Below are 19,544 nucleotides of genomic sequence, written 5' to 3'. Positions count from 1 at the left end.
TAGATTTTGTATTAGTTTGCTGGGGCTGCTCTAACAAAGTGCCACAAATCAGGTGGCTTTTAAACAACAGAAAATTATTGCCTCTGTTCTGGAGGCTAAATGTTTGGGATCAATGTGTCTACAGGCTTGATTTATTCTGAGGGCTTTGAGAGAAGAATCTGTTCCAAATCTTTCTCCTGGTCTTGTAGATGGCCGTCTTCTTTTATCTTCACATCATCTTCTCTCTGTATGTGTCATACTGGATTAGAGTATTAATAGGTATACTGATACCCTAATGACTTCATTTTAATGTAATTATCTCTGTAGAGACCCTGTCTCTCAAGTGAGCTCACATCTAAGGTGCTGGGGGTTAGGACTTCAACACAAATTTTGGAGAAACACAATTCAACCCATAACAGACCTCTATAATTAATTATATGGTATTTTTAATATAGAAAATAAAAACATATGTCAAAAATATTTGCTTCGTGTGGCTATAAGCTACAAAACATATCAAAAAAAAAAAGTCTAAGAAATGATACCTGTAGAAATTAGCATGTGCTCTCTGTATACTACTGTCTATAACCTAGAAGCAAACTATAATAAAACTATTTTTTTAAATAAAGAAATTAGTATCACTCTCTAAATTGAAATTTGTCTTTGGCAGTTATTCAGCCTTAACTAGAGTATGTTAGAAACAACCTTTGATGTAGACATTTGGTATTAATGACATAACAATTGACACTAGAGGACAGATTTTTAGCAGAAGGAGTTACATGTGCTAATGAAGCTTGGAGCTTACTGGAGGTTGATTTTAACGTTTCTCTTGCTTTCCCACTAATGAGATCTAAATGATAGGGCTGATAGACTTTTTTCTTTACCCATTATTTAAAAGCCAGATCACATTTTAATTTCACATTGAATTGCCTATAAAATATTAAATAAGATAAATGCAGCAAAATTATCCAACTTAGAAAATGTACTAATCTTTTTTTTTTTTTTTTTGGCTCTTAAATCATTAGCTTAGTTTTATAAAGAACCTCAGTAAAATCTATTTTCTCCTTCTTTGAAATGGTACTGTGTTTATTTGGCTAGAAAGAGGGCACTGCCTTCAATAGTTGTGGTCTCTTGGTGTGATAAGAAATAAACAAATCCTGTGTCATACATTGATCCCATCATCTTGTGTTTCATAACATTTTTTCTTATGAACAAAATATAATGCTAATTTTTACCTTCAGGAAAAGGTTATTCTGCCATTTTTCAAGGCCATTAATGATGGAACTTGTGATGTGGTGTCCACACAACTGGCCTATTTGTTGATATCTTCTGTTTTTCCCATGCCCCCTCTTCCTGTTAATACCCAGTGGTATTTTTTGCAGTGCTTGCTTGCTCATTCTGTCTGATGTACTCATTATTGCCAGTAAGGCCTCTTTTGACTGACAGCTGAGATGGAACAAGAGGGCTCTGATTCATATGCTTCAGTTGCTGTTGTAAATAGGTCCTAGTCTGACGGCTGAAGTGAACAGTGTAGTATTATGATGTGATTACCTGGAGCCACAAATCCAGATTCACCCAAATGAGTGAAATTGATTTTGATTTGCAGTCCAGCAAAGTAAGGCTCCAGAATGCCACCCATCCATCCACCCCTTGGACCCACCCCCATCTTTAGCTGTTATATTACTAGGATGGATTTTATTTAAATATAATTTTGTTGAATAATGGAGGCACTAGTCAAAACTCAAATTAGCCTTTTATCTGCAAAAGTAAATTCTTCTTCTTCTTCTTCTTTTTTTTTTTTTTACAAAAGTATGTTCTTAATGAATATTGCTATATTAAATATTTGTCATGACTCAGAAGTAGATTTGGTTTTGGCTCTTTAGAAGATACTACCCATTAAACACGTAGACACACATCCTTGTAGTTACTATCTCCTAATAGATAGTTTCCCATTCCCCATTCTCTGGGAATCATTTTTAGTCTTGAAAGTATTTTTGGAAAAAGACAAGGACTTAACTCTTGTGCGTGTGTAGGGCTGAGCAACCCATGCCCTCTCATTGCCATATTTATTTTGCTGCTGTTAAAAGGTATTGAGATCACTATACTAAACTTCTACATGTTTATTGGGATCTGTTAGGATAGTGGCTTTGGAATCTGGCTGCAAATGTAATATACATAACCTGGTTAATTTCTTGAAAAAAAAAATCTACAGAATCATAGGCCTCACTCCATAGCCACTTAATGACCATCTCCGAACAAGATGTTGTTAATACAAGTTTTTATAAAAATTTATGTGGCTTGAATGCAAAGTCAGATTTGGGAACTTTTGGGTTGATGGAGTGTCAATACCCATTTGGTACTGTGGATTCCTCTGACCTTTCCAAATAATCTATAGTTGAGCTGCCAGAAATCCGATATAACTCATGATCAATAGTGAGCTATTCATAAAGTAATTCTTTAGAAGTTTTACAGTGTAATTTATAATATAATTGTGAGCCATATATTTTTTATTTCATTATTAGATCTTCAAAATTTGGTGTGTCTTGCATTGAAACTACCTTTACAGAGAATTTTTATTTCCTAAATCCCATATTTCAACAAGCTTCTTTTTTCCTTAAAAACAACTGATTTTTAACATTGTTTAAAGTATCACTGGTGCTGAAAAGATTAAAAGTAGGATGAGATGAATAAAAATTGATTTTTAATGGTGTCAAATCATTCTCTTTTGAGTGGGTAAGTAAAAGTCTAATTATTGTTTAGAAAGTACATCATGCATCTTATTACCTCCAATGTATCATGTAACTAGAAATATATCACCTATTATTAGAGACAACAAGCTGAAATAGGATGCATATAAAGGGCACTTTAGCTGTCTGAGGAGGCAAGATCCATTGATTTGTGTGTTTCCAACAAACTCAACCCTTTGGTTTCACATCTCCTATAATGGTTCAGTACCATTTACTTTATAACTTTAATTCTCTGTTCTTCAACACAGCACTTGTTTTCAGAATTTATCTTTAGTGATCTATTTCCTAGGTTCAGCATATCTTGCTTTAGAAAATCAGGAATTTAAGAATTTATACTCATTTCTTAAATATGAACTTTGATTTCTGGCACTTCTAGAGGAAAAATTAATTATCAAAAGGTTAGAAATATCTGATTCAGAAGCTAGTGTTTATATGCGTTTATATGTATGTGGGAATGCATGAGTGTGTATATCAAGGGCTTATGTCCATTAGAATCTTGGTGTGGAAAATATACGGTATCAACTTTGGGCCTGTTTACCTTTGACTTGTTCTGAGTTTCTTAAAGTCGCCATTAGTTGAAATACACTTGAAGACCAGGGCTGAATGAGATGGCAGAGTAACACCATATTTTTTTTTTCTCCAGGAACACAGTGTGATTCTATATACTGACTCTGGTTTGGGATTCTGATTTGTTATTTTGCATGATTTGCTCTTTGTATATCTCTATGAACTATTATTTTGTCTTTATGCACATCTTGCATGCCAGCCACTTATTTTGGCATTTCTTCTCCAGCCATGTACTAAGTGCTACCCACCCAAAGAGTGCAATATTCAGGAGAACTCTGGGTAATGTTTGGAATTTAGCTTGCCTGTCATGAATATTCATTTTAATATTTTACCAGTCCACTTCACAATTTTACCAATAAAAATCCATTGTTGCCCAAAAGGTTATATTTCTTGGTTATATAACTGGGGTGTCTACTTCCCTCTTTTCCAGCTTAGACACTTTAGTATGTTCAGTTAAACCATACAATATAGTATGACAGCTCACCACTGCCGCACACTAAGATGTCAGCAGGTAACTGGAGGAGAAATCTTTAATGGATAGTGAAAGGAGGGATGGAACATTTAGGTAGAGGTGGTTCCTGCTGTCACTCAACAGCCAGAGGGAAGGGCCAGTGACCCAGGGTGTGTGTCATTTCTAATCCTGTGAAGACTGAATACTCAGCTAACAATGTCCTGGTCAAGCACATCTCTTGAGCACTCTAAAAGTGTCCCCACTAACGATTTTTCTGCTAGCCTACTGGCCTAATGGGATATTTGAGAATTCTTTAGGGTCAAGAATGAAGTGAAAGGCTTTTGGATCCCATGCTTCTCTTCACAATCCTATTAAGTCTTTTCTGTGTTTCTAAATTTTTTTTTATTTTAAATTTTATTGTCTTTATTTTTTCCATAATCATCTTCAGTAACCCATAAGAAATGCCTAATAACCTGTTAGAGCCCAAGCAGCAATAAAAAGTTAATTTATCTTTTCCTGGAGGGTAAGTAGGATTCGAGTTTTAGGAGATGCTAGATCTTGAGAGATATTTTCCTTGAGGAGGAGTAATATCCCTATTTGAGTGTTAGTCACTTGGCTTCCTACCTTAGTGTTAACAATGATAACAACAACAGCCAAAAGGAACAGAAAGAACTAAAACACAAAAACAAGCTAGATTGCATTTAAGAAAATAGAGTGAGTATTCTAAATTCTGTAGCATTCAAATGAAGGATACACAGAACAATGGAAAATTATCTGAATAGTCATTACAATACAATATCAATTACTAAAATAAGAAAATTATAACAATGAGACATAAGTGGCACTTGCATTTATTATACATCCACTAGTATCAGTCCTATTCAAATACCTTATTTAATTGTCTTTACTTCTCACAAATTAGTTATTTTTAGACCCATTTTAGAGATGAGCCCACCAAAGGCTTAGAGATGATAAATAACTTGGCCTAATGTCACACAGTTATTACCAAATGCTTTTAAAATTATCATGCTGTGAATGGCTTTTTTTTTCTGAATTATTTTTAATGCCCTTCCCATTACAGCACACTTAAAATGTGTCGTACTGTTTGATTATGTAATAATAGACTTTTGCTTCACTCTCTACCTCTCTCTCTTATGTGCATACATATACATTTTAAAATATGATATGGAATATCATTTTATCATCAGAATGATATACCTGATGAACCACAAAGTGTGTCAGATATGTTGGTCTTATTCCTGCCCTATATTCCCTTTCTTCCTCCATATAGTAAGGAGTTCTATTCCACTTTTATTCCCCTAAACCAAGGCTTCTTGATCAAAGCCTTGGTTTAAAATTATTATCAAGTCCAAAATTATTAGCATTTTGGACTTGATAATTCTTTGTTGTGGAAGCTGTCCTGTGCAGGATGCTTAGAAGCATCCCTGATCTCTATCTCTGAGGTACCATTAGCACCAGCCACTGTCATCATCTTCAATGTCTCCATAATCATTGCCAGATATCCCTTGGGAAACAAAATTGTCTCCAACTGAGAAGGTTTCTTTTAAGCTTAATATGAAAGTAACTGAATAAAAGTGTAATCTCTCTGCTCAACTTCTTTCCTGTGTATTAGGGACTTTGAAGAATTAATTTTCTAGGCATTGTATTAGAACAAGTCAGGTTATGCTGTGGGAACACACAGTGGGAACATACAATGAGCCATTGGCTTTCCAGGGCAGCTGGCCTCCTGGGGTACCTTACCATTCTTAACTACTTTAGTCTTTTAGTGGCTCAATGTCCACATGTGTTTCCATGATCATTGTAGCAGGGCAAGACACAGAGCATGAAGCAGTGTCTATGGGGTCCTAAATATGTCCCTCCAGAAGGGACACATGTTACTTCAGCTTACTTTTTATGAACAAAAATAAATGAGAGGGCTAACTTTTAGGCAGAGAATTAGTTTAGTCCTCCATGCTTGAAGGAGGGTAACTGGGAACACTGGTGAGCATCAAATGATGTCTGCCATCATCACTTATGAACTGTTATCTGAATGCTTTATATTGAACCTAGTGAACGGTATGCCTGTTTATCTCTTGTTTTTTTTTTTCTTAATGTCCAATAAAATTTCATAAATCTTTCTGGTTAAATGTATTCCTAGACGTTTTATAATTTTGTTTTTATTTTTGAACGAGATTCACTTCTACCTCTCCATTTATATCTGGCTATTACTAGTACAGAGAAAAGCTGTTTGATTTCTGTACATTTCCCCTCATCTATATATCTTAATACTTTTAATACTTGGCATAGCTTTTGTAATTGAATCCTTTAGGGAGTGGTTTTGCCCTGAACTAGTAGCATCAGTATTGCCTGGGAACTTATTAGAAGTCCAAATTCTTGGACTCTTGACCCAGATCTACTGACTCAGAAACTTTGAGGATGAGGTCCAGTCTTTGGGATATCAGATATAGGAACACATTTGAAAAATTAGTGACAACGTCTTCTTTGTCCCCCCCACCCCCCCAGATAATTATATTTCTTCTTAGCTTGTAGGTTGTTGTTTTTTAGTTTCTGGTGTTTAAAAGTTCTCCTACTATTTGAAATTTTTATGTAGAGTTTTGAACAGGAATAATGGCTGATTTACTGATATAATCATTAGAGTTTTGCCTTTAACTTATTAGTATTTGAAATATCTTGATGAGTTTCCTAATGTTAAACCATATATACATTCAAGGAATAAATAAATAGTGGGTTTATTTTAATATGTTGCTAGATTTGGCTTGCTAATGCTTATTTCCTAGTATTTTAGTTAACCGGATTATTTGTTTCCCTAAAAATGATACCACCGGTATTTTTTCTTTCAATAACATTGTTATTATATCAATAATATTGTTGTATCATCTAATATTGTTAATGCAGCTTTTCCTGTGCCAGACTTAAAGGTTAATTGCGTTATATTACTACATGTTTTCTGCAGCTCCTCGGATCTCACACCATAACAATAACAATAATAATTGTTGCTTCTATATATTCTCATTAGAATTTTACCAAATATCTGGCTGGGTAGCTGCCCTCGTCAAGTGGAACATATAACCATCAAACTGAAGCATGAATTGGGAATCACAGCTGTAATGAATTTCCAGACTGAATGGGATATTGTACAGAATTCCTCAGGCTGTAACCGCTACCCAGAACCTATGACTCCAGACACCATGATTAAACTGTACAAGGAAGAAGGCTTGGTCTACATCTGGATGCCGACACCAGATATGAGCACTGAAGGTAAGCACCAAAAGAACCTTTCTGGCTTCTTGTTGAATGTGTTTCAGAGAAGTCCTTGCTGTCTGTTCTTCTCTCTGCCTATCTACCTACCAACCTACCTACCAACCTACCTACCAACCTACCTACCTACCTACCTACCTACCTACCTACCACCTTTCTGTTTATAACTGAATGACTTAAATATGAATGATAGAAACGGAATCAATATAAGGCTTTAGGCTTAATATATTTAACTCATTTTGACACCTTGGCTAAGATTCTGTTTAACATGATTTGTTTACTAAACATGTATTTATTGTGTTTCTAATATATGTGTGGCATTATGCTGGCAGCTAGGAATACAGTGGTGAGGAAAAGCAAGCACAGCTCATGTCCCCATGGAGCTTATAGTCCTAAAGGAAGACATGCATTAATCAAATGCCTACAAATAGAAATTTTTAACTGTGATGAAATTTTTATTAGAAAGGTATTGCTATGAAGGCATGCACAGGCAAGTCAGAAGTAGGAAGAGCGTCAAGAAAGGTTTTCTTGGGTATGTTTGAGCTACATCTGAAGGGTAGGGGGTGAAGTGGGATGAAGGATCCCAGTAAGGGCACTCCCAGCTTGGGTAGTCTCCACTGCAGGAGAACGTAGAGTGTTACAGGACCTCAAAGAAGGCCAGTGTCGGTGTAGGTCAGGGAACGACCTGCACATTTGGACCACAGTAGGGATTTTAGACTCTACCTTAAAAGTAGTAAGAAGCAATGGAAAGGAGGGGAGGCTGGGATATGCCAAGATAACCTTCTTTACCTCCTTCAGAAGTGCAGTTGGCACTGAGGGCAGTGGATGGAAAGTGGACTCAGGGTGGATCTGGGGACACCAGTTAGGGGGTGAGAGTTTAAGTGAGAGCTAACAAGAGGTGACACAGCAGGGGACAAGGTAGCAATGGCAAGATTGTAGTTATAGCACAAGTACTGGCTGATCATGTCTTTGTGAAGAGGACTTATGCGTGCTGCTGGGGAAATGAGAGACAAATAAGGCATCATTTTGATCTGATGGCAAGAGGCAGAAAGAGACATTCCAAACTAATTACAGTATAGAGAACAATGTGATGTGATGAAGAAGTGTCGTGTTCCTGGTGGGTTATAGGGTAGGGGGAGGAAGCACAAGGAGGCTGTATCAATGTCATGGCATTTGAGGTGGGCATGGTTTTGACAGGTCAGTAGGGAAGGCGGAAGGGTTTGCCAGATGGAAGAAATACCATCTTAAAGTCCCAAGGCATGGGGTTTTACAGGAATGCTCTGTTTCAGCTTGATGGTAGAGGAGGGTGCTTGTGCGAAAGGATTGGAGGAGATATCTGAAGGTGAGAGAACGGAGTTACAACTACTAGTATCAACCAGGGTCAGCAGGGGGCAGCAGAGAGCTGTGGGAATGGCACAGGCTAGGGGAATTTGGTGAACTACAGTCCTGGGGGAAGGAAGGAAGGCAATGGTGCCTGCCCATCAGGAAACATCTCTACCATCAGTTCTCTTCCCCTCAAAGTACAAAATATATCAGACACTGCTAAGAAATTCCATGCCTTAACTCATTTAATTCTGACAGCAAGACTCCAGGCAGATGTAGTTCTCTCCATTTTGCAGAGGAAGGGATAGGTACAAAAATGTGAAGTAATGTGGTCAAGGTCATAGGAAAGAGTCACAGCCTGGATTTCACAGGCAGTCAGACTCAGAACATTACTACAGACTCTGTGCTATGACACCTCTCCTTGCATGCTCATATGGGCTCTTCATGAATATTCTACAGACCACTTTAATCCCTTCTAGTCATGATCACCTAGAGATAGAGTCATGAGTTGCTAGGGTGGTAGCTTATCTCTCCAGAGTCAACAGTCCAAGATGTGGGTGGGGACAGAAGACCTGGGAGCCTGGTGTTGACCACTTTGGCCCTTTATGAATCTTAGGTGGTTTTCAAGCTGGACTGAATCATCACTGGGGAGGAGATACAAATTTTGTTCCTGGAGGAAGAGATAGTTTGTTTACTCCTCTTGATAGTGTTGATCCAAAGAAACTTGATTTAGCTCTGCTTGTTTTCAAGGAAAAAAGATAACTTTACTTGCATGGAAGATCATTGGTTGAATCTAGGCCCACTGTAGTTGTGCTAAAATCTTTTTGGGGTCACACAGTCACCAGGTCCCATTGTAGCCATACAATGGAGCACCTTCCATACTGAGGCAGTTTGGCAGCACCCCTGACAGCAGAATGGGAGCTCCCGAGTGGCTGTGTGACATCAAGCAGGCTAGTTACTGCATTTGGAAAATGGGGTAATAATTTCTGCATAACAGGATCATAACAATAGAGTAAGATGATTGATATGAAAGCACTTTGTTTCTCTGGTTTCAAAACAGAGAAGATTGTTAGGATCACGTGCCTGTAGCTTCTAGAGGGCATTCTTATTTTTGCTTCTTTACTTCTGATTTTATAGCATGTTGCCTGATGGAGTAAAATGTGAGATGAAGCTTAAAGTAGCTGAACTGCTAACTGTGGCATGCATCCCACTCCAGCTTTCCACTGACTGCCCAAGGACCCCATGACCAATAGATATTTGCTCCATAGTTTGGGGTATGCAGAAGCCTGAGGGAAAACTCTATCCCCAAAGGCATGGTGCAGTTGTGGTAATATCTTTTTGGGGTCACAGGGTCACCAGGTCCCATCTCAGCCAGCCACAGCAGTGGGGCACCTTCCACACTGAGGCAGTTTGGGAACATACCTGACAGCAGAATGAAAGTTCCCACTAAAAAAGGCCAAACTCTGGGGCACCCTCGTGGCTCAGTCAGTTAAGTGTCTGCCTTCAGCTCAGGTCATGATCCCAGGGTCCTGGGATTGAGCCCCAAGTCAGGGTGTCTGCTCAGGGTGGGGGGAGTCTGCTTTTCCCTCTCCCTACTTATGTGCATGCATTCTCTCTCTCTCTCTCTCTAACAAGCAAACAAATAAATAAGATATTAAAAAAAGAGAAAAGACCAAACTCTAAGACTAAATGAAAGCTCTCTGGTTCTGCATGACCAGGGTAGTCACCAAAGGGTTAATGACCATTCCTGAGTTGCAGGGGAAGTTTTGACCAATAGATTAATCTGTGTGGCTGACAATATTAGCACAATGAGCATATAGATTAATTCAGCTGACTATTTTTGGAACTCCAGAGAAAAATCCATCTGGAAATGTTTTGAGCTGTAGCATAATGCTGTCAGATAAAGTCTGAGAAAGAAGACAGTTTGTTAGGCCTGACTGTCACCACTAGTTGTCACAGACCTGTTACAATCAATTGTACTATCGATCCCTTACTCTTGTACATTTTGTCATATGCAGAGGAATTAGGTTATTTTCTTTCCTTTTTTTAAAAAATATTTTGGTTTGTATTTTTCACCTGAGACATGCAAAGCTCCCAAATCTAGCCCTTACCTGAAAAAAAAACAAAAAACAAACAAACAAAACAGATCTGTTCATTAAAATTCAGTTTTCCTTCAGAGGAAGTACTCAGATTGTGTTTTGACCTCTGTCAGGGCACTGCTGGTGATAACAAATGGTCTGCCCTAGCCTCCCAAGTGAGGGCATATGCTTCCCAGAGTCCTTGGCTACCCCTGTGTCATCACACTCTGAGTTCTCTCTGATTCAACAAGCTGCGTGCAGCTCTGCTGTGATGTGGACGCTGACCTTCCAAGCACCTGGGCTTGAGCCTTGCTGCCACCACATAGATATGTGATCTTGAGCAGGTTAGTTCCTGCATTTGGAGTATGGGGTAGTCATTTCTGCCTTACAGGATCACAATAGAGTAAGATGATTGATATGTAAGGGCTTTGAAAATTACAAAGTCGGGGCTTTATTTTTGGTCCTAAGTTCTTAAGTTTCTTACTGAAGGACCTGCTAGATAATATGGGCCTTTTCTGTATTACATTGCAAAGTTGGAAAAGGAGATACACTCAAATAAAATAATAATATATTCAGCCATGAACCTGCCTAGAGTAAAAAAGGAAGGGTGTGTGTGTGTGTGTGTGTGTGTGTGTGTGTATGTATGTGTGTGTGTGTATGTTGGAAAGGCTGAAAGTTTGGTCCAGAAATAATTTCTTTCAAGGTCAACCTTAGGTACAGGGCATCTTGTCACTCCTCTCCCTGATTTCAGGTTCTAATGCCACAGGTTGCCCTAACATGTCCTTCTCCCCCTTCTTACAACCTTTGTTTGCTCAATGCATGCTTTCCAGAAGCTTTTGATCATTCCAGAGTTGGGTTAGCCTAGAGGAAGTGTGGGCTGCAAGTTAGATTAGAGGGGTCTAGTAGTGTCTCAGATCTAATCAGTATTACTGGATTTTGTTTCATTTTATTTTTCATTCATGCACTTAATAATGCTTATTGAGCATCTACTGAGAGCCAAGGCCTGTTTTAAATTCCAAAGTAAGGATCACAGACACTGAAAATGTTCTGTTAGACTTGCACAGGGTTTAAAGTTTTCAATTTAGTTGCCAACAGTTAAAATTTGGACTATTTTATATAAAAATTCTGAATTTCTGTCTTGCCTTTAGGTATTATGATTTTTATGAATGGAAACTTTTTATCTAATTAAATTATCTATGGAGCCTAAATACATGGAACATAAAAAATTAGAGGGCTCTTGTTGACACTGGCTTTATTGTGCCAGCTCTGATTCTGGGCACCCTATTTTTTATTCCTTGGTGGGTTATGTATTAGCTAACTCATGATCCCTAGAATGGGTTTTCTAGCAGAGGTACAAGGCCCATTGGGCACAGAGAGAGCCCCCTGTAGAGTAGGGCAGAGGCTAACGCACAAGAAGATGTTGCTTTCACCTGGGTTAAAAGCAACAGTGTGACTAGGTTGGGGGGCAGGGTGTGGTGGAGATTGATGAAGAATTCAGATTGACAGAATGGGGCCAGCATGCAGGATAGAAAAGGGCAGTAGTACAGTGGTTAAGACCAGAGGCTTTGGAGTTGTGCTGGCTGGGTTTGAATGGCCACTGGGGAATAACCCTGGGCAAATCTCCTTGCCTCAGTTCTCTCAAAAATAAACTGAGGATAATAATAGTATTGACCTCATAGTTGTTAAAAGGTGATTACGAATGAACTATTGCATGTACAGTGCTTAGAACAGCACTTGGTGGGTAGAAAGGACTCAGTCATCAATCAAAGCTGAGTGATGTATAGTCCCTAGAAGTCAAAATAAGCAAGAGCTCCAGTTGAGGCCAGGCTGAAACAGGTAGGCATCCTGGACCATGTCTTTTTGTCTGATGCTCTTTTCTATTATTTATTTATTCTTTATGTTATTTAAATAGTTTGTTTGATGGTTCTTAAGTGGGGTGGCTAAGTGATTCTAGGAGAAGCACTCTGTGATTCTCTGTGAGGTGAAACCTATGTTTAAGCTGGGAGCTTTCTGGAGTTTCCTGGTGGCAGCTGTCATTTATGCATGGATTGCATGTATGAGGTCATAGAATTCCAAGCTCACACACATCCCTTTTCAACTTCTAAACCATGTACATGCCTCTTAAAGAATCTTTTTCAGATAAGGAAAGGGAGAGATACTGCATCATTTGGGCTATTTGATGGAGACCCTTCCTCATGGAATCTCTGGCCAGAGAGCAGGTGGGGGAAGGGATCCCAATGGGTCCATGTGAACCCTGGTTTGGGCAAGTCGGTGACACTGATGCCGCTGAACACCAGGGGCTGGGACTCTGATTCTAGAAGCTCCTAATGCGTATGGCCTCTGTGGTCTATTTGTATGCTGGGCATTTAATGAAAATCCATGTTAAAAATACTTCTCAGGGATGGAAAGTACAGCATTGGGAATAGAGTCAATAATCTTGTAATAACGTTATATGGTGATGGATGGTGATTACACTTTCTGTGCTGAGCATGGCATACAGTATAGAATTGTCTAGTCCCTATGTAGTACACCTGAAACTAACACTGGATGTCAACTATATTTCAATGAATTTTTTTTTTCCTGCTCCCCCCCTGGAGATGTATATGGTAGTTGGAGAGGCAACTGTAACAGGGAGCTTGTTCAGTGATGTGGGCCATGGCGGGAAGAACCAGTTCCCAGTTTGATCAGTGGTCATTCCTTTTCAAGCCAATGTTATGGGAACTCTACCTCTAACACCCCTTCAGCAGAGCAAAAGCCTTGTACATGGGCAGGCCTCACCCTTACTGGCAGGGTTGCTCAAACATACTTTGGAAGTTTGCTTCCTCCAATCTCCCAGCTCAAATGGTGGCATCAACTATACAGTATGCTCCTTGAGACACATAGTGAGATGTCTCTCTGGTACATAGGGCCTTTACACTTTGTTCCATCACTGGTGACATTTTACTGCCTCTAGAGGAGTGCCAGGAGCAACTGACTATGTGGCATGTCCATCTAGCTCTAACCTCAGAGTGTCCCTGCAACCTGGAAGGAAGTGCAAGTCAGTAATAGTTTATGGCTGAGTTTGGACTCTGCGAAATCATGTGGCACAGAGGAGCTGGCGTGTCTTCCTTTAGATATACTCAGAGACCAGTGAACATAGGGCGACAGGCAGTAGGGAGAGATGGAGCCTGAGGAATTGTGAGGTGTGCTCTGACTAGAGGCATCTCAGTTAAAAATGTCTCTGTACTGCTGCGTGGGACCTGTAGCATTAGGTCCCTTGGGAAGACAGATAAATAGAGCACTGGTAGCAAAATTAGAATATTATCTTGGCTTCCATGTAGGTTTTCTACTACTAACTCACAGCAGGCTGAGCCTGAAGCTAAGAGACCCATCCTGGATGGAGTGGTAACTGAGAGGGCCTTCAGACCATGATGAGGTCTTGCAACATCCATCCTTCTAAAGTGCTATGCCTGATTGCTGTATGTTGTGTTGGCCTCTTAGGGGATTTAAAAGAGGATATCCAAAGAGAGGAATCTAAATTTACTTGAATGGCTCTCATAACTTCCAGGTTCCATCCCACCATAGAATTCTAGGCCTTAGGATCTGCAGTGAAATCATTTGAGGGTTTTTTTCCCACCTTTCCCATCATCCAGTGGGATGGCAATGTGAAGTGCCATTGTGCCCCTTTGGGATTAAGAACAGAGTAACTAGCGAATGTCACAAAGTCACCGGCACATAATCCAGGACTCTGTACAGTTTTCTTCTTTCATCTCCTTTTGAAGTAATTTATATTGACCATTGTCCATACTCCCCACCAAAATCCACTGTCTTTGCTCTGAGAACCTGTGTGCAGAAGAAATCCCAGACATCTAAGAGTTTGAGACAGGCAGGCCGGAGCAGAGTGTTGAGTGTGTGGAAAGGAGAAGACATTTGATCACCTAATAATCAAAATAGTAGTCATGAAGTAAGAGCAACTATCATCACAGGGCCCATAAGTGTCTCAGTCAGTTAAACATCTGCCCTTTGGCTCAGGTCATGATCTCAGGGTCTAGGGATAGAGTCCAGTATCAGGCTCCCTGCTCAGCAGAGAGCCTGCTTGTCCCTTTCACTCTGCCTGTTGCTCTGCCTACTTGTGCTCTCTCTCTGTCAAATAAATACATAAAATCTTAAAAAAAAAAAAACTATAATCACAATTGCCCAGAAAAGAAGAAATGGAATCATTCCAATACTCAGTCTATTGTGAGAGAATGAATGTGTGATTGGTTGTTGCATGTGTGTCACTTAATGTTTGCCATCCCATTGGCCAAATGAAAATTGGCATACATTGAGTAAATAAGATTGACTCCTTTCACCAGTGTGAACTAATTGTGTGTTTTGCATTGATCCGGAAGATCTGTTTGGATTGAAGAAAGTCCGGGTGAAATCCTCTAAATCTCTGCTCAATCTGTGCAAACCTTTCTGATGGATGTAAAGAATCCATTCTTCCGACCATAGGCAACGGTTAACTTTCCTTTGAAAGGAGATTTGCGCTGATGCAGGAGTCACTCAAAGCAAAAGCAAAGGAAGGCTCAAAGCTGACCCATTGCCTCTGGAGTGCTCTTTCTACTTTATTCTTGCAGGCTTTGATATCAGCTCACCTTTTCCATTGAACCAAGGGGATGGAGCAAGCTCAATATCCCTGCCTCTCCCTGCAGGGCACCAATTTCACCAGGCACCGGAAGAGTTATTATTAGTGGTGATATTGGGGTGTCATTATTCATGTGTATGTGCTGTGCTTTCTCAATCCCAGGCCGAGTACAGATGCTGCCCCAAGCCGTCTGTCTCCTGCACGCGCTGCTCGAGAATGGACACACCGTGTACGTTCACTGCAACGCCGGGGTCGGCAGGTCCACCGCGGCCGTCTGTGGCTGGCTCCAGTATGTGATGGGCTGGAATCTGAGGAAGGTGCAGTACTTCCTCATGGCCAAAAGGCCAGCTGTGTACATTGATGAAGACGCACTGGCCCGGGCAGAAGAAGACTTTTTTCAGAAATTTGGGAAGGTTCGTTCTTCCGTATGCAGTGTGTAGGTGGCCTGTCTGCCTCCTTACCCTCCCAATTTCTTTAGGAACCCGATTTGCTTAGGTGATATTAGTAGAATGACCTAGAAACAATGATTCCACCAGAACTGAAAAGACTGCTCACTTGGCTTTTCCCACAGCCCATCCCCTTGAGTTTGGAGCTGGCTTTCTATTATGCTTTGGTTGGGGTGTATTTTTCTTTGAAATATTTTGCAGTGGAAGCTGTGACTGACTGACCCACGAGAAAAAGCCACAAGCAATTGGACTGTGCAGTGTTCTCGCATTGGATAGAAAAGCAATGTGTGCAGTTCCTGCTGCCTGTAGGCAGACCAGCCCTTGGCTTTACAGATGCTGCATTTTTGGGATTATGAATTAATGACTGCACCTTCTCATTGCATTGTAATGTGACACACAGAACAAAAGATGGGGGGATATGTAGATTTGATCACTTGCATACTGATGTACACACAAACACACATATGCACAGCTTTTCTGCTCAGCTGAATTGAAATGATAAAATGAGAGCTGATCAGTTGCCAAAGAAAGGAGTATGGATAGAAGCCTGAAGCTCCCATGACTTGAAAGTGATGGCTTTCTAGACTTTGTGTTGACATCCTGCTTCCTACTTATTCAAGTCAGTTCCTGTGCATCACCTTTTCTACCCACAACCCTGCGTGCCAACCACAGTAGAGTTATTGTCCCTTTCTTTGGTTTAATTGAGGCTCATTGAGGTTAGACAGCTTGCTCAAGGTCTCATGGCTAGTCAGGGACCAGCCAGTGTTTAAAATTCACGTTTATGTGACTCAGTGCTTTCAACACAACTTATGGTTTTTCCAGCATTATGTAGTGGATTCATAGTGTAGTGTTTCTCCCTCTTAGAGTAAGGTCAGTTTTTCTGCAGCACTTTCTATGGTGAGAAATGGAAGAGCATTCTGATTAGTTGCCAAGGAATTTAGGAAAGTAGTTATATTTTGTGCAACCTAATTTAAAACATGATGGACTGTGTCAACACCCAGGTGGTCTGAGACATAGCTCATGAGAGGGGCTGTCCTACTAGGAAAGCCCAAATCTGTAGATAATTGTTGCACAGCTTAGAAGCTATCCTGTTTCAGCCCTCAATTTAAAACAATACACAGTTACTGTGCCTCCAGAATATGTGGCTCACTATCCTAGGTTCCATAAGAAATATAGACATGAACAAGTCTTTGCCTTCAAAACGCTCACAGCCCAGAAACAGCCCAGGGTTCAATCAACCATACCGCAGGACTGAACTATGAATGCTATGCTAGAATAGAGGAAGGAGAAGTAGGTTTATTGGGTGCTTCATATGTGCCAGGCGCTTTACAATTTTAATTTAACCTTCACAGTACTCTATGAGGCTGTTTCATTACCTCCGATACCTAGAGAGAAAACCAAAGTTCAGAGAGTTCAGTCAACTGCCCAGCATCACATGGTGAAGAAATAGATGAAATGAGATACAAAGCTGGATTCGTCTAATTCAACACCTGTGCTTTTTCTATTAAACTGTAATACCTGCTTATTTTCCTGCTCCTTTTTTTCTTCCGTACTTGTTTATTGATAGATGTGAAAGGATCTAGATTAGGAAGTATGGGGGCTAAGGAGGACACAAGGTAAGTTGAACTCCAGAGGAGTTCAGAGGAGGCAGAGATATCTTCACTGTGGGAGTTGGGGGTGGCTTTTAATTTGTCAGGGAATGCTAAACAGCTCACATTTCTCCTGCAAGTTTACAAAGTTAAATTTATAAGCCAGGATGGAATATTATGAAATATAGCTCCCTTACTAAAAATAACTAAAGATAACAATTATATCCAAGTAACCCATTTATGGTTATACTGTGTTGTGTAGAACTTAATCTTAAAAATGGAATATTTCTAACGATTGTGTGTGTGTGTGTGTGAGAGAGAGAGAGAGAGAGAGAGAATTTCTTTAGTGCCTAAGAAGCTCAGCTATGTAAACTCTACTATAGAAAGACCTTTTTGGGTGGATTTTCCTTTTTCCTCTGATAGGCAAAATCAATTTAAGGCTATTAAAGAATGTTTTGGAATAACCTCTCTTAGTTCTTAGTAAATAGATGTTCTTAGTAAATAGATGTCCAGTGTATTTCAAAACCACCTGGAATTTTGCTGAATGAAAGCATTAAAAATGACCTTAGTAAATAGATGTTCTTAGTAAATAGATGTCCAGTGTATTTCAAAACCACCTGGAATTTTGCTGAATGAAAGCATTAAAAATGACCTCTGATTATAGGATTAAAACTTTTTTTTTATTTTATTAACTTAGTCTGAAATCTAGGAGAACAAACTGTGTTTCCTTGAAGAAGTAGTCAGCTGAGCTAAATTGTTTTTCCTTGCACTCTTATTTTCTCAATCGCTGATGAAAATTGGCAGTTACAGGGCAAAAGGAAGACAGAGGTGAGGGCCCCGCAAAGAAGTGAGGCTGAAAACCTCAAAAAGGTGTCACAGAAAATCAAAGCAGAAATGATGCCATTAGCTGCTTGTCACTTGCATTAACAAAACTTTTAGGTCACAGATTTCTTAAAGAAAATCATGAAATCTCTCATGGTTGTGAAATATCTAAATAAGTTTATTTCTTTAAACTTGAGTCATTGTCCCTCAAATATTTTTTGTGCAATGTTAGGAGATAACTAGAAAAATAAACACATTCTTTTGACCAACTTAAGGTGTGAGTGAAAGCTTGGGCTTTGCCTAAGAGATAATGATGAAAAAAATATGATTGGGACCTCAGAAACTAAGAGAATAATGAAAGATTACTCTCTTAGCTCTGAAGATGAGTTAGATGGAAGCAAGAATTTTCCACACAGGAAAAACACTGAATCAATGTGTTCAAAAGTTATAACTGAGGATCTTTCCAGATAATCTAGTTAATTCCTATATTTACAGAGGAGCAAATTGACACCCAGAGACACCAAGCAACAATTCCTGTAGCAAGAGTTTTAATTGAGGGCCAGAGGAGAGGGAAAAGCTAGGAAGACATGTCAGGGGATTTATTCAGATTCGCTGAGGGGCCACAGCAGAATTCATGAACAAGAACAGCCAGTTCTGAGAGTGGGGAAGAATTGGTGTGAGGATTAATGGAAATTGAAGTAAGTGGAAGAAAAATGGCTAAAATGAGAAAAAAAGCAAATGACAGTGAAATTTTCAAAGGGAGAAAAGGCAAAGGTTTCCTTGGGAAATTGAGAAGGAAGGTGTGATGACAGCGAGGGATGAGTCAAGATTATGTTCCCTAGAGGGGGGCATGTTCTGTAGCCATTGACTTCCCTTTGGGACTAGATTACATCAGGAAAAAGGATCAGTTGTAAATAAATGAAATCTTAAAAAAGGGGTAGTGGAGGGGGCGTCAGTTGGCATGATCTTGGGGTGTTGGGATCAAACCCTGTGTTGGGCTCCACACTCAGGGAGTCTGCTTCTCCCTCTGCTTATGCTCTCTCTCTCAAATAAATAAATAAAATTTTAAGAAAAAAGAGAAGAAAAAGGAGGAGCTGGATGGAATGTGCTCACCACAAGTGGCTTGTTACCTGTAAGGAAAAAAGAAGGTTAAAAAAAAAAAAAAAAAAAGAAAGGTCCCACAGAAGACAGGATTGAGAATAAATAGGAAGGGGTGGATTAAGTTACCCCTCACTCCAATAATAATAATGGTAATAATAGTAATGGGAAGAAGAAGGACAATTGTAGTAAAGAATTCATTCATTCTAACAACAGCAGTAACAGTAATAGGAAGAGGAAGGATAATATCAGTAACTACTTCATTCATTCTAATAATAAAGGCAAAACACTAAAGGTAAGAGTCAGGACAATGATAATAACAACTTCATTCTCTCCTCTTCATCCTCAACCCATTATTCCAAACATCTTTCCTAATTCGTTTAATGGAAACATACTTCCTATTGTTTGGGTTTGAACCTCAGAGTCATTCTTAAATCCTCCCTTTCATTCAAACATCACATTCAGTCCATCAGGAAAACACGGTCACTTCTCTTGTCAAAGCATCTAGAGCCTAATTATGTTTTACCTCCTCCACTGACTAGATTCCAGAAACAGCATCCCA

The 19,544-nt window shown here is 39.5% G+C and overlaps 1 protein-coding gene across 11 annotated transcripts in view; it reads left to right on the top strand.

The window, feature by feature from the left end:
- Positions 1-19,544, top strand: part of EPM2A (EPM2A glucan phosphatase, laforin) — a 291,921-nt gene that overhangs the window by 91,058 nt on the left and 181,319 nt on the right. For 6 of the 11 annotated variants that reach the window (XR_004806485.2, XR_004806484.2, XR_004806487.2 and 3 more), the window contains exons 3-4: positions 6,779-7,020; positions 15,190-15,440. Coding sequence is in view for 6 of the 11 variants with exons in the window: in XM_035701098.2 (XP_035556991.1) it covers positions 6,779-7,020; positions 15,190-15,440 (493 nt within the window). In the remaining 5 variants the exon portion in view is untranslated. Of the gene's footprint in view, positions 1-6,778; positions 7,021-15,189; positions 16,999-19,544 lie in introns of those variants that run through there. The other 5 variants (XM_035701099.2, XM_035701101.2, XM_035701091.2 and 2 more) reach the window with 3 other exon arrangements.

The sequence above is a fragment of the Canis lupus genome, chromosome 1 (assembly GCF_003254725.2).
Source record: "Canis lupus dingo isolate Sandy chromosome 1, ASM325472v2, whole genome shotgun sequence".
NCBI classification, from domain to species: Eukaryota; Metazoa; Chordata; class Mammalia; order Carnivora; family Canidae; genus Canis; species Canis lupus.
The sequence above is the reverse complement of the archived record's forward strand: the minus strand, read 5'-3'. Positions and strand labels throughout refer to the sequence as shown.